The 13,248-nt window shown below is 43.3% G+C and overlaps 1 protein-coding gene across 4 annotated transcripts in view; it reads right to left on the bottom strand.

Annotated features, from left to right (window-relative positions):
* Positions 1 to 13,248, bottom strand: part of LOC110504767 (X-linked interleukin-1 receptor accessory protein-like 2) — a 457,839-nt gene that overhangs the window by 47,017 nt on the left and 397,574 nt on the right. For all 4 annotated transcript variants that reach the window (XM_090219380.1, XM_021583579.3, XM_090219381.1 and 1 more), the window contains one exon: positions 2,177 to 2,306. In XM_090219380.1, the coding sequence (XP_090075506.1) occupies positions 2,177 to 2,306 (130 nt within the window). The remainder of the gene's footprint in view (positions 1 to 2,176; positions 2,307 to 13,248) is intronic.

Here is a 13,248-nt window from a genome sequence, read left to right as displayed (position 1 = left end):
CTTTTCTTAGTTAATTTCAGTCACTTTCCCATCTCATCTGCACAACTGTAGAGACATCCAGCCTTGTTTTGTTGGCGAGAGAGAGAGAGACATTGGTTGGTTTTGGTTTGGCCATGTGCTGGTGGGGCGGCTCTAGGCATAAGTGGTCACTTAGGGCCTCAAGCTGCTAGGGGGTCCCCAACCTAGGAACTCAGTTCGGGGTCAGTTGAACAGTAGATCAACAGAACGTTTGAAATTTGGTTGTGCATCAGTCATTTTTCTCTTGTTATGTCAGTCATTGACATTTACTTAATTAGCCATGTCAGCAAAACATTTAAATAATCTAGTCAGCTGTCTGAACTTGTAGCAAATCTAATTTCATTGCTCACATACACGTGTTTAGCAGATGTTATTGCGGGTGTAGCAAAATGCTTGTGTTTCTAGCTCCAACAGTGTAGTAATATTTGACAAGTAAACAAATCTAAAGTAAAGGAATAGAATTAAGAATATATAAATATTTGGACAAGCAATGTCAGAGCAACATAGACTAAGATACAGTAGAATAGAATAGAATACAGTATATACATTTGAGATGAGTAATGCAAAATATGTAAACATTATTAAAGTGACAAGTATCCACTACTGTTGTGTTGTCTGCAAACTTGATGATTGGCTGAATACCTCCAGCAGTAGATAGTAGAGTTAGAATTGGAGTGGTGGGTTCTGGTGTGTAGTCAGTTCAGTGGTTTTGAAATCCATTGTGTACTTTATTACTTTAATATGCTACTGGCTACTCCAGGCTGGTGAGATGATGCTACTGCCTACTCCAGGCTGGTGAGATGATGCTACTGCCTACTCCAGGCTGGTGAGATGATGCTACTGGCTACTCCAGGCTGGGGAGTTGATGCTACTGCCTACTCCAGGCTGGTGAGATGATGCTACTGCCTACTCCAGGCTGGTGAGATGATGCTACTGGCTACTCCAGGCTGGTGAGATGATGCTACTGGCTACTCCAGGCTGGGGAGTTGATGCTACTGCCTACTGCAGGCTGGTGAGATGATGCTACTGCCTACTCCAGGCTGGTGAGATGATGCTACTGCCTACTCCAGGCTGGTGAGATGATGCTACTGGCTACTCCAGGCTGGTGAGATGATGCTACTGGCTACTCCAGGCTGGTGAGATGATGCTACTGGCTACTCCAGGCTGGGGAGTTGATGCAACTGGCTACTGGGGAAGTGATGCTACTGGCTACTGGGGAAGTGATGCTACTGGCTACTGGGGAAGTGATGCTACTGGCTACTGGGGAGGTGATGCTACTGGCTACTGGGGAAGTGATGCTACTGGCTACTGGGGAAGTGATGCTACTGGCTACTGGGGAAGTGATGCTACTGGCGAAGTGATGCTACTGGCTACTGGGGAGGTGATGCTACTGGCTACTGGGGAGGTGATGCTAATGGATACTGGGGAGGTGATGCCAAATGCTACTGGGCAGAAGATGCTACTGGCTACTGGGTAGAAGATGCTACTGGCTACTCTAGGCTGGGAAGTTGAGAGTTATTTGTCATTTGATAGGAGTGGTTACATTTGCATGACAGCTATGTGGTAATTACTAGCTTTATGTGGTAATTACTAGCTTTATGTGGTAATTACTAGATTTATATGGTAATTACGGTACGTGCTTTATGTGGTAATAACTTGCTTTATATGGTAATTACTAGCTTTATGTGGTAATTACTAGCTTTATGTGGTAATTACTAGCTTTCCAACAAGAGGATGAAATCTTATCATCTTTCAGAAGTAGCAGTCTGCTACTTCCAACAAGCCCGGATTTACCCTGAATTAAATTGTTACGTGATTAGTTTCTCATTGTGTGCATGAGGAATTTCCCCTCTGTCCATTTAGACTGTAGTACAAATCCTGGAGCTGATATCGAAGCAGAAATCCCCTCCCGCTGATGGAGGTATTATGCTGTCAGTCACAGTGGACAGCACAGGATGTGGCAGTGGAACATCACACTCCTAATGAAGCCGGATGATTTTTCAGACCTACAAGACATTACTCCACAACCCTAATGGGCATAATATGCTAGTGTCAGTCACATCCACACTGGTTTCTGTATATAACCAGAAACTAGACACTTCCACGATCAGAAACAGAGAAAGAGGAAAAGTTTGCAGTGATAGATTATATACAGTACCTGACTTCACTTTCTTTAATGTGACCTGCCAGCTCCTCCACAAACTTCTCCCCCTTCATCCAGTAGATGATGTGTCTAGACTCCCCGCTGTAGCCAAAGAAGGCCTTACAGTCTAGACTGAGGGGCATACCTGGAATGACAAAGAAGGCAACATTTGACAAGCGCACATTTACCTGAGAGAACTGAGAAAAGAACCCACTGGCAGACACACATACACATGTATACACAGACACATAAGTGCACACACACACACACACACACACACACACACACACACACACACGCACAAGCTCCAAGCTCTATCACAAACTCCTTTGAACAACACTGTCAACTAAAACGACTGCCCATTTCAAATAACACACCATCATGCCCCATCTTGGCCCAACATGGTGGTGGGTCCACAACATCCTAGGCTGAGTGTGTAATAAGGTGGGGTCCTGTAATGCTTTGTTTATTGAGTGCAGGCTAGGTGCCCCCTGGCATCACAGGGAAAAATCTGCTGCATCCAACCAGCCGAGGGGTCTCTACAGACACACAGGGCCAAACAAGTCAGTTGGTTGGTTCCAAACACCACGCGTATGACAAGCTACAGTAATGCCTGCCAGTCCGGCATCTCCAGAAATCAAAGGCTAGGATTACTGTGATGATCCAAGAAAACAAGTGACCCCTTCTGCCACCCCCCATCGTTCTCCTCCACTCCCCCAGGTTGTTTGAGGAAGCATCACTTTGGATTTAAAAAATGTGTTTTTGGCAGCAGAGTGTGTGTGTGTGTGTTTGTGTGAGTGTGTTTGCTCTTCCCATGTTCACAGGGGTATGGGCTAATGAGGTGTGGCAGGTTAGTCTTTGCAGATGGCTCCGAAGGTCTTACAAGGTAGTAAAAGCGGTCACACGTCGAGCCGTTTGGATAAACATCGGAATCAACATGACTTTGTGCTGTAGAGCTGACAGCTCCGAGAGAGGGCTGGAGACGTATGATCTGTGCAGCTGTCTGGAACCTGTCGTTAACGGCAACTGTAACGATAAACAACTCTCAAAAACAATACTCTTAAAAACCCGCCTCTTGCCCATTTTTTTCATTTGCTGAAGATTATGTAAATCAAATAAAGCAATTAAGTGCCAGTGAACCTGTTTCTCTCTCTCTCTCTCACTCTGTCTCTCTCTCTCAATTCAATGGCTTTATTGGCATGGGAAACATATGTGTACATGCCAAGGCAAGTGAAGTAGATAATAAACAAAAGTGAAATGAACAATACAAATTAACAGTAAACATTACACTCACAAAAGTTCCATAAGAACAATGACATTTCAAATGTTATATTATGTCTATATACGCTGTTGTAACGACGTGCAAATAGTTAAAGTGCAAAATATGGGTTTGTTCTTGTCACGTGTGCTCTCTCTCCGGCCTCTAGGTCACCAGGCTGCTTGTTATGGCACACACCTGTTACCATCATTACGCGCACCTGCGCATCATCAGACTCACCTGGACTCTATCACCTCCCTGATTACCTTCCCTATATATATATGTCACTCCGTTTGTTTCCTTCCCCAGGCGTTATTGTTTCTGTTCCAGTGTTAAGTCTGTGCGTTGTTCGTGTTTCTTGTTTAGTGTTGCATTTATTTATTAAAACACTCACTCCCTGAATGAGCTTCCCGACTCTCAGCGCAAATCGTTACAGTTCTTCACTGGTTACCCTTTTCTTGTTGGTTACAAATCTTGCTGCTGTGATGGCACACTGTGGTATTTCACCCAGTAGATATGGAAGTTTATCAAAATTGGGTTTGATTGTGTAATCTGAGGGAAATATGTGTCTCTAATATGGTCATACATTTGGAAGAAGTGCAGCTCAGTTTCCACCTCATTTTGTGGGTAGTGCGCACATAGCCGGTATTCTCTTGATAGCCAGGTCTGCCTATGGCAGCCTTTCTCAATAGCAAGGCTATGCTCACTGAGTCTGTACATAGTCAAAGCTTTCCTTAAGTTTGGGTCAGTCACAGTGGGCAGGTATTCTGCGACTGTGTACTCTCTGTTTAGGGCCAAATAGCATTCTAGGTTGCTGTTCTTTTGTTAATTCTTTTCAATGTGTTAAGTAATTATCTTTTAGTTTTCTCATGATTTGGTTGGGCCTAGTTGTGTTGCTGTCCTTGGGCTCTGTGGAGTCGTGTTTGTGAACAGAGCCCCAAGACCAGCTTGCTTAGGGGACTCTTCTCCAGGTTCATCGCTCTGTAGGTGATGGCTTTGTCATGGAAGGTTTGGGAATCACTTCCTTTTAGGTGGTTGTAGAATTGAACGGTTATTTTCTAGATTTTGATAATTAGAGTATCGGCCTAATTCCGCTCTGCATGCAGTATTTGTTTTACGTTGTACACAGAGGATATTTTTGCTATATATGTTGAAGACATTAGGGCTCAAACTGCATCCCTGTCACGACTTCACGAAGTCGGTCCCTCTCCTTGTTCGGGCGGTGTTCGGCGGTCGACGTCAGCGGCCTTCTAGCCATCACTGATCCATTTTCCATTGGTTTTATCTTGTCGTCTTTCACACCTGGTTCCAATCCCATCAATTAGATGTTGTGTATTTAACCCTCTGTTTCCCCTCATGTCCTTGTCGGAGATTGTTTGTTTGTATGTGATGTGCATGTATCATGTTGGTGTGCGACAGATTTTGTTCCCACTTTGTTATTTTGTACATTTTGGTTTTTGGAGTTTTATCAGCATTTATTAAACAACTCCGTTTTTACTAAGTTCGTTCTCCTGCACCTGACTTCCCTGCCACCAACACGCACCACATTACAATCCCTATCTCACCCCATGGTCCTGTGGAAAGAAATTGTTTTTTTCCCATTGTAACCGCACACTTGTTTGTGTACATGGATTTTATGTTGTCTGTTTTTCCCCCAATACCACTTTCCATTCATTTGTGTAGCAGACGCTCATGCCAAATTGAGTCAAAGGCTTTTTTAAAATCAAAGCATGAGAAGACTTTACCTTTGTCTTTTTGGTCAATTAGGGTGTGCAGGGTGAATGTGGTTTGTCATACGGTAATTTGGTAAAAAGCTAATTTGACAGTTGCTCAGTACATTGCTTTCACTGAGGAAATGTACGAATCTGCTGTTAATGATAATGTAGTGGATTTTTCCAAGGTTGCTGTTGACGCATATCTCATGGTAGTTATTGGGGTGAAATTTGTCTCCACTTTTGTGGATTGGGGTGATCAGTCCTTGGTTAAAAATATTGGGGAAGATGCCAGAGCTGAGGATGATGTTAAAGAGTTTAAGTATATGCAACTGGAATTTGTTGTCTATATATTTTATTTTATTTAGGATCCCATCAACACCACAAGCCTTTTTGGGTAGGAGAGTTTGTATTTTGTCCTGTAGTTCATTCAGTGTAATTGGAGAATCCAGTGGGTTCTGGTAGTCTTTAATTGAAGAGAAAAAAAGCAAAGAGCTTTTACCCTCCACACTACCTGTTACGTGCTTTGTTTTTGCTATGAGGAGGTGACTTCCCCTGGTATTGTCACATGGGAATGATGCCTCTGTCTGGCAATCTTTCCAGATGGACAAAGCCACTTCATTTTCAAATCAAATCCAAGTTTATTTATCACATGCGCCGAATACAACAGGTGTAGACCTTGCTTACTTACAGGCTCTAACCAATAGTGCAAAAAGATGTTAGGTGAACAATAGCTAAGTAAAGAAATAAAACAACAGTAAAAAGACAGGCTATATACAGTAGCGAGGCTATAAAAGTAGCGAGGCTACATACAGACACCGGTTAGTCAGGCTGATTGAGGTAGTATGTACATGTAGATATGGTTAAAGTGACTATGCATATATGATGAACAGAGAGTAGCAGTAGTGTAAAAGAGGGGTTGGCGGGTGGTGGTTGGCGGGACACAGTGCAGATAGCCCAGTTAGCCAATGTGCAGGAGCACTGGTTGGTTGGCCCAATTGAGGTAGTATGTACATGAACGTATAGTTAAAGTGACTATGCATATATGAAAAAACAGAGAGTAGCAGCAGCGTAAAAATAGGGGTCCCCAGATCTCCAGATCTCCTGTACCTTCCGATGTGCTGATTAAATGCAAATACTTATGAAAGGACCCTTGGACTCCTCAACAACTTTACTTACAAAGACCATAAAGAATCCTGTCATCCTGTGTTCAAAATGGCCCTGTTTGGAATTGAGCCTCTCACTGCCATTAGAGGAAACATTACAGAGCTGTTTTAAAAGAGGAGAGTTAGAAAAAATCAAGCCAGTTAAAGAGGATGAATGGGACCCCAGCAGTGAACCCATCACTCAGTGGGTTCTGGTGATGGACCCCAGCAGTGAACCCATCACTCAGTGGGTTCTGGTGATGGACCCCAGCAGTGAACCCATCACTCAGTGGGTTCTGGTGATGGACCCCAGCAGTGAACCCATTCCTCAGTGGGTTCTGGTGAAGGAAGCCAGCAGTGAACCCATCACTAAGTGGGTTCTGGTGATGGACCCCAGCAGTGAACCCATCACTCAGTGGGTTCTGGTGATGGACCCCAGCACTGAACCCATTCCTCAGTGGATTCTGGTGATGGAAGCCAGCAGTGAACCCATCACTCAGTGGGTTCTGGTGATGGACCCCAGCAGTGAACCCATCACTCAGTGGGTTCTGGTGATGGAAGCCAGCAGTGAACCCATCACTCAGTGGGTTCTGTTGATGGACGCCAGCAGTGAACCCATCACTCAGTGGGTTCTGGTGATGGACGCCAGCAGTGAACCCATTCCTCAGTGGGTTCTGGTGAAGGAAGCCAGCAGTGAACCCATCACTAAGTGGGTTCTGGTGATGGACCCCAGCAGTGAACCCATCACTCAGTGGGTTCTGGTGATGGACCCCAGCATTGAACCCATTCCTCAGTGGATTCTGGTGATGGAAGCCAGCAGTGAACCCATCACTCAGTGGGTTCTGGTGATGGACCCCAGCAGTGAACCCATCACTCAGTGGGTTCTGGTGATGGAAGCCAGCAGTGAACCCATCACTCAGTGGGTTCTGTTGATGGACGCCAGCAGTGAACCCATCACTCAGTGGGTTCTGGTGATGGACGCCAGCAGTGAACCCATCACTCAGTGCGATCTGATCACTGGCACTTACACACAAGTAGTGAGATGATTAGTTACTTATACCATTATTGAAATGACATTTATTTGCCTGAGGGGGAAACAACAGCCAGAGGAAAGAGCTATATCTGAGACCTAATCAAGGCTGCTAAATAGCTAATCAAATGGCTACCCACAGGGCCGGCTTTAGCCTTCTGGGGCCCTGCGGGTAGTGACCCCCCTCTTGACGGCAGAGAGAAGAAAACAAAAGTACATTTCCTGCCACTCTACACATTTTGCCATGTGGAATAGAGAAAATCTTGCAGTTTTAAAGCAAGTTTTGCTATTGGACTAATATTTATTTTGTTGCAATTTTATAACAAATTTCATGCAATTCTACTCATTTTTTTCATGGGACAGAGCTAATTGTTTTGCAGTTTTACAATTTTCCTGCCATTCAATCCATTATGCCTTTTGGCGGAGAAACTTTTTTGTAGTTTTAAAGCTAATTTCCTGTCATGACAGATGCAATGTTAATATGATTTGAGTGAGAATGACTAACAAAATCAATGGGGGGCCCCTGGAGCCCAGGCCCTGGGCAGACTTTCACACTCACCACATAGGTAGAGGTAAAGTGTCTAGGCAACAGGATAGATAAACGGTTAATGATGTTTATTATCTATCCTGTTGCCTAGTCACTTTACCCCTACCTATATATACTGTACATAGCTACTCAATTACCTCATACTCCTGCACATAGACTTGGTACTGGTACTCCCTGTATATAGCCATGTTATTTTAACTTCTTATTGTTGTTCACGGTGTATTTATTCCTTATTTCACTATTTCTATTTTTTTAAATGATCTTTAACTGCATTGTTGGCAAAAGACCCGCAGTTTATTTATCATCAGTGTAGATTACACATTTATGCTACTTATTTGATGGTATGGATTGAGGTGTGGATAGATTGTGGATGTGGCAAAGTACTGTGAAGTACAATGTTGATTGAAGAATGACGCGCTGCTGCCAACCAATCACTGTCCTTGTGTCCTGTCAGGTGTGTGGGAAGAAATGTTCAACTGCAGCTTCCTAAAAATCGAACAGTCATACATCACATCCCGTAATGTTGATGGTATGGCAAAAAGTGTGCAATGAATGACTATATTTGCAATATTTTTCAACCTTTACCACCATAAAGCAGATATTTCAGATATTTGAACTATGAACGTGCAGTAGATCGATAAGATCACAATGGTTGCCTCTTCCTAATCACCTTGGTTAATATTTTGCCACCACATTAGCTAAATTGAGTCCTTGGGAGTGCCCTGTTAAAGCCTAATAATAAATTATCGGGGCTGGGCGTTGTGCCTGGAAAATGTTTGCAAATGGAGTGATTCTAGTCAAGGTTGATGATTTCAATAAGTGTAACAGGGCGAGAACACGCCGGACAAATCCTCCAGGACCTAATCAATTATTGTAGAACATAACACACAATAATTACAGATACAAACTATTTTAACACTGGTTCATCTATTCTAGAACAATATCCACTACAAAATGAAAGCCTCTTTATACTGTACAGCTGCACTGATGACTGTCTGCCTCATAGAATTATACTGTATATTAGTCCTCTAGAATGGACATTAGGATCCTAACAACATGTCTAAAAGTCATCCATTTTGGTAAAGGAAAACTTTGATCAAATAACTCATCAAATATGATAAAATATTGTGTAAAACAATGAATTTGTGGATATATCTTCACACTATATTTATTAGCTAGCTCCATGTCTCATGCATGGGCCAATATGAGCACAGAACAGCATAAGCACAGCGGGTAACTAAGCAAACACAGCTTCACCAAAACATTATATTTAAAAAAAAACATTCCAGATTTTAAAAAAAGGTCTAATTCGCCCCTTAAGGTAGCCCTGACATACCAATATTCCAGTCGATAGTGTGTGTGTGTGAGAGCGAGAGAGAGGGGGGGGGGGGGGGGGGGGGGCATTGTTAAATTCTCTTTTCTCCCTTTGCAATAATTATTTACATTTAATTATTGTTAAAATTGAACCGCTGTAACAACCAGTCCTTATTTTGCAGTGGGGAGTCACACACAGAGAAAGAGAGTAGGCTGGGAGGGTGAAGGTTCTGTTAACTTCACCCGCTGATGGCGCCAATTCCCACACGATGACCCATTAATACAATGTGTTGATGACTGCAATCTGCATAATCATTGCTATCAATATAATGATGAGATATTAACTTCCAATTTAATCTCTAGCCACATTACACGTTAAATGAGGACAGACCTTTTCATTGCTCGGTGCATACAGACAGCAGGTTCAGTGTTAAACATAATGTTCACTGTAATGTTTTCACTCTGCATACACACCATTCTTTTTCAGCTCTTATTAGGGTTCCTTGGAGAACTCTTGCCCGATAAAGGACCTTTTGAGTCCAGTGGGGGGGTTCTTAACGTGGCATCTGCAGTTCATTGGAATTCAAAAAGGTCCTTGAAATGTATGGAAACCTGCTGATCTGTCCCTTCTATAGCACAGAGCAACTTGACCAGTGTTGACTAGTGTTGATTTTGCAGTGTAACATTTCTAATCAAATCAAACTTTATTTGGCACATGCGCCAAATACAACAAGTGTAGACTTTACAGTGAAATGCTTACTTAAGAGTCCTTAACCAACAGTGCAGTTCAAGAAGAAGAACATATTTGCCAAGTAGACAAAAATAAAAAGTAATAATAAAAAGTAACACAATAAGAATAACAATAACGAGGCTATATACAGGGGGCACCGGTACCGAGTCAGTGTGGAGGCTATATACAGGGGGCACCGGCACCGAGTCAGTGTGGAGGCTATATACAGGGGGCACCGGTACCGAGTCAGTGTGGAGGCTATATACAGGGGGCACCGGCACCGAGTCAGTGTGGAGGCTATATACAGGGGGCACCGGCACCGAGTCAGTGTGGAGGCTATATACAGGGGGCACCGGTACCGAGTCAGTGTGCAGGGGTACGGGCTAGTTGAGGTAATCTGTACATGTAGGTGGGGGCGAAGTGTATACATAGGTAACAAACAAACAGCGAGTAGCAACAGTGTACAAAAGGGAGGGGGGTCAATGTAAACTGTCCGGTGCCGATTTTATGAATTGTTCAGCAGTCTTATGGCTTGGGGGTAGAAGCTGTTGAGGAGCCTTTTGGTCCTAGGTTTGGCACTCTGGTACCGCTTGCTGTGAGGTAGCAGAGTAAACCGTCTATAACTTCTAGTTTTGATTCAGGAGTTAAATTAACACTGTAAAGACTTAAGAACCTTAAATGGTTCCCTTATGGCATTCCTCTGAAAAACCTTATTTGGTTCCAACTGGAACCTTTATTTTGAAGGCTACTGTAATGTAGAACAGCTGCTGATCAGTTATATTACAGTGCCTTGCGGAAGTATTCGGCCCCCTTGAACTTTGCAACCTTTTGCCACATTTCAGGCTTCAAACATAAAGACATAAAACTGTATTTTTTTTGTGAAGAATCAACAACAAGTGGGACACAAGCATGAAGTGGAACGACATTTATTGGATATTTCAAACTTTTTTAACAAATCAAAAACTGAAAAATTGGGCATGCAAAATTATTCAGCCCCCTTAAGTTAATACTTTGTAGCGCCACCTTTTGCTGCGATTACAGCTGTAAGTCGCTTGGGGCATGTCCCTATCAGTTTTGCACATCGAGAGACTGACATTTTTTCCCATTCCTCCTTGCAAAACAGCTCGAGCTCAGTGAGGTTGGATGGAGAGCATTTGTGAACAGCAGTTTTCAGTTCTTTCCACAGATTCTCGATTGGATTCAGGTCTGGACTTTGACTTGGCCATTCTAACACCTGGATATGTTTATTTTTGAACCATTCCATTGTAGATTTTGCTTTATGGTTTGGATCATTGTCTTGTTGGAAGACAAATCTCCGTCCCAGTCTCAGGTCTTTTGCAGACTCCATCAAGTTTTCTTCCAGAATGGTCCTGTATTTGGCTCCATCCATCTTCCCATCAATTTTAACCATCTTCCCTGTCCCTGCTGAAGAAAAGCAGTCCCAAACCATGATGCTGCCACCACCATGTTTGACAGTGGGCATGGTGTGTTCAGGGTGATGAGCTGTGTTGCTTTTACGCCAAACATAACGTTTTGCATTGTTGCCAAAAAGTTCAATTTTGGTTTCATCTGACCAGAGCACCTTCTTCCACGTTTGGTGTGTCTCCCAGGTGGCTTGTGGCAAACTTTAAACAACACTTTTTATAGATATCTTTAAGAAATGGCTTTCTTCTTGCCACTCTTCCATAAAGGCCAGATTTGTGCAATATATGACTGATTGTTGTCCTATGGACAGAGTCTCCCACCTCAGCTGTAGATCTCTGCAGTTCATCCAGAGTGATCATGGGCCTCTTGGCTGCATCTCTGATCAGTCTTCTCCTTGTATGAACTGAAAGTTTAGAGGGACGGCCAGGTCTTGGTAGATTTGCAGTGGTCTGATACTCCTTCCATTTCAATATTATCGCTTGCACAGTGCTCCTTGGGATGTTTAAAGCTTGGGAAATCTTTTTCTATCCAAATCCGGCTTTAAACTTCTTCACAACAGTATCTCGGACCTGCCTGGTGTGTTCCTTGTTCTTCATGATGCTCTCTGCGCTTTTAAAGGACCTCTGAGACTATCACAGTGCAGGTGCATTTATACGGAGACTTGATTACACACAGGTGGATTGTATTTATCATCATTAGTCATTTAGGTCAACATTGGATCATTCAGAGATCCTCACTGAACTTCTGGAGAGAGTTTGCTGCACTGAAAGTAAAGGGGCTGAATAATTTTGCACGCCCAATTTTTCAGTTTTTGTTTGTTAAAAAAGTTTGAAATATCCAATAAATGTCATTCCACTTCATGATTGTGTCCCACTTGTTGTTGATTCTTCACAAAAAAATACAGTTTTATATCTTTATGTTTGAAGCCTGAAATGTGGCAAAAGGTCGCAAAGTTCAAGGGGGCCGAATACTTTCGCAAGGCACTGTATGTCTTTGGTATATGAGTAGTATTTTCATGGAGGGGTACTAGGGATAGCTTTACTGAACATTCTACCTCCATTTTTAGTATATAGACAGGAAAAATGTCTGCCATATAGAGAGCCACTGGAGAGAAAAGAATGATTTGTGTGAATATACCCACCATACTGTACATGCTCCCAGGTACACTGTAATCTGATTTACAGGATGCCATTCCCAGACATTTTCGTGACAACAACCTCACAATACTGTACATGCAATTCAATGCCTGGATACCTTTTTCCCCATTAGACCCCAACAGTTTAACTTTGGCTATACGGTGGGGATTGAATTGTGGTTCAGAAAATGAAGGGCACCACTGCGATTGGCTCTGAATGGGTGCTGGTGGGTGTACTGTACAGTAAGAGGAGGAGAAGTGGGGGGAGTATTGGTATCATAGCAACGTAGGGGGTGAAACTAGCTCCTCCTGTAATCTATCAGCCCAGGTAAGGCAGTGTCATGTCAGGGATGACCTTGGCTGCGTTTGACAGTGGTGATGTGGGGATGTGGCCGAGTCAACAGTTCTAATTGGCCTGGATCTATCAGAACGGCATGGTAAGCAGCTCTACCTCTCCTCCTCCTCTCCTTGCCGCCGCCGGCTGACATGTCTGTCACTACCTTTACAATCCCAGCTCCTTTACCCTCGGCCGTCTCTGCAAACTAATCATCTTTAATTAGCTGTGATTAGAATAGAGGGCCACTTGGCCTGGATAGAGTTATGGAGGAGAAGAGCTATGTTAGGATATCAAGTGGGCCACTTGTGTTAGTAATGGCCCATCTGGTCAAAAGTAGTGAACTATAAACGGGAATAGGATGCCATTTGGGATGCAAGCCAGTGTGTTTTGGGTGACGTCCATATTGAGTTGATGATCAACCTTTGTCTGTCTGTATCAATACAGAGAACCTGTG

Source organism: Oncorhynchus mykiss, chromosome 25 (genome assembly GCF_057628025.1).
Source record: "Oncorhynchus mykiss isolate SJ-2025 chromosome 25, ASM5762802v1, whole genome shotgun sequence".
In the NCBI taxonomy this organism is placed as follows: domain Eukaryota; kingdom Metazoa; phylum Chordata; class Actinopteri; order Salmoniformes; family Salmonidae; genus Oncorhynchus; species Oncorhynchus mykiss.
The sequence above is the reverse complement of the archived record's forward strand: the minus strand, read 5'-3'. Positions and strand labels throughout refer to the sequence as shown.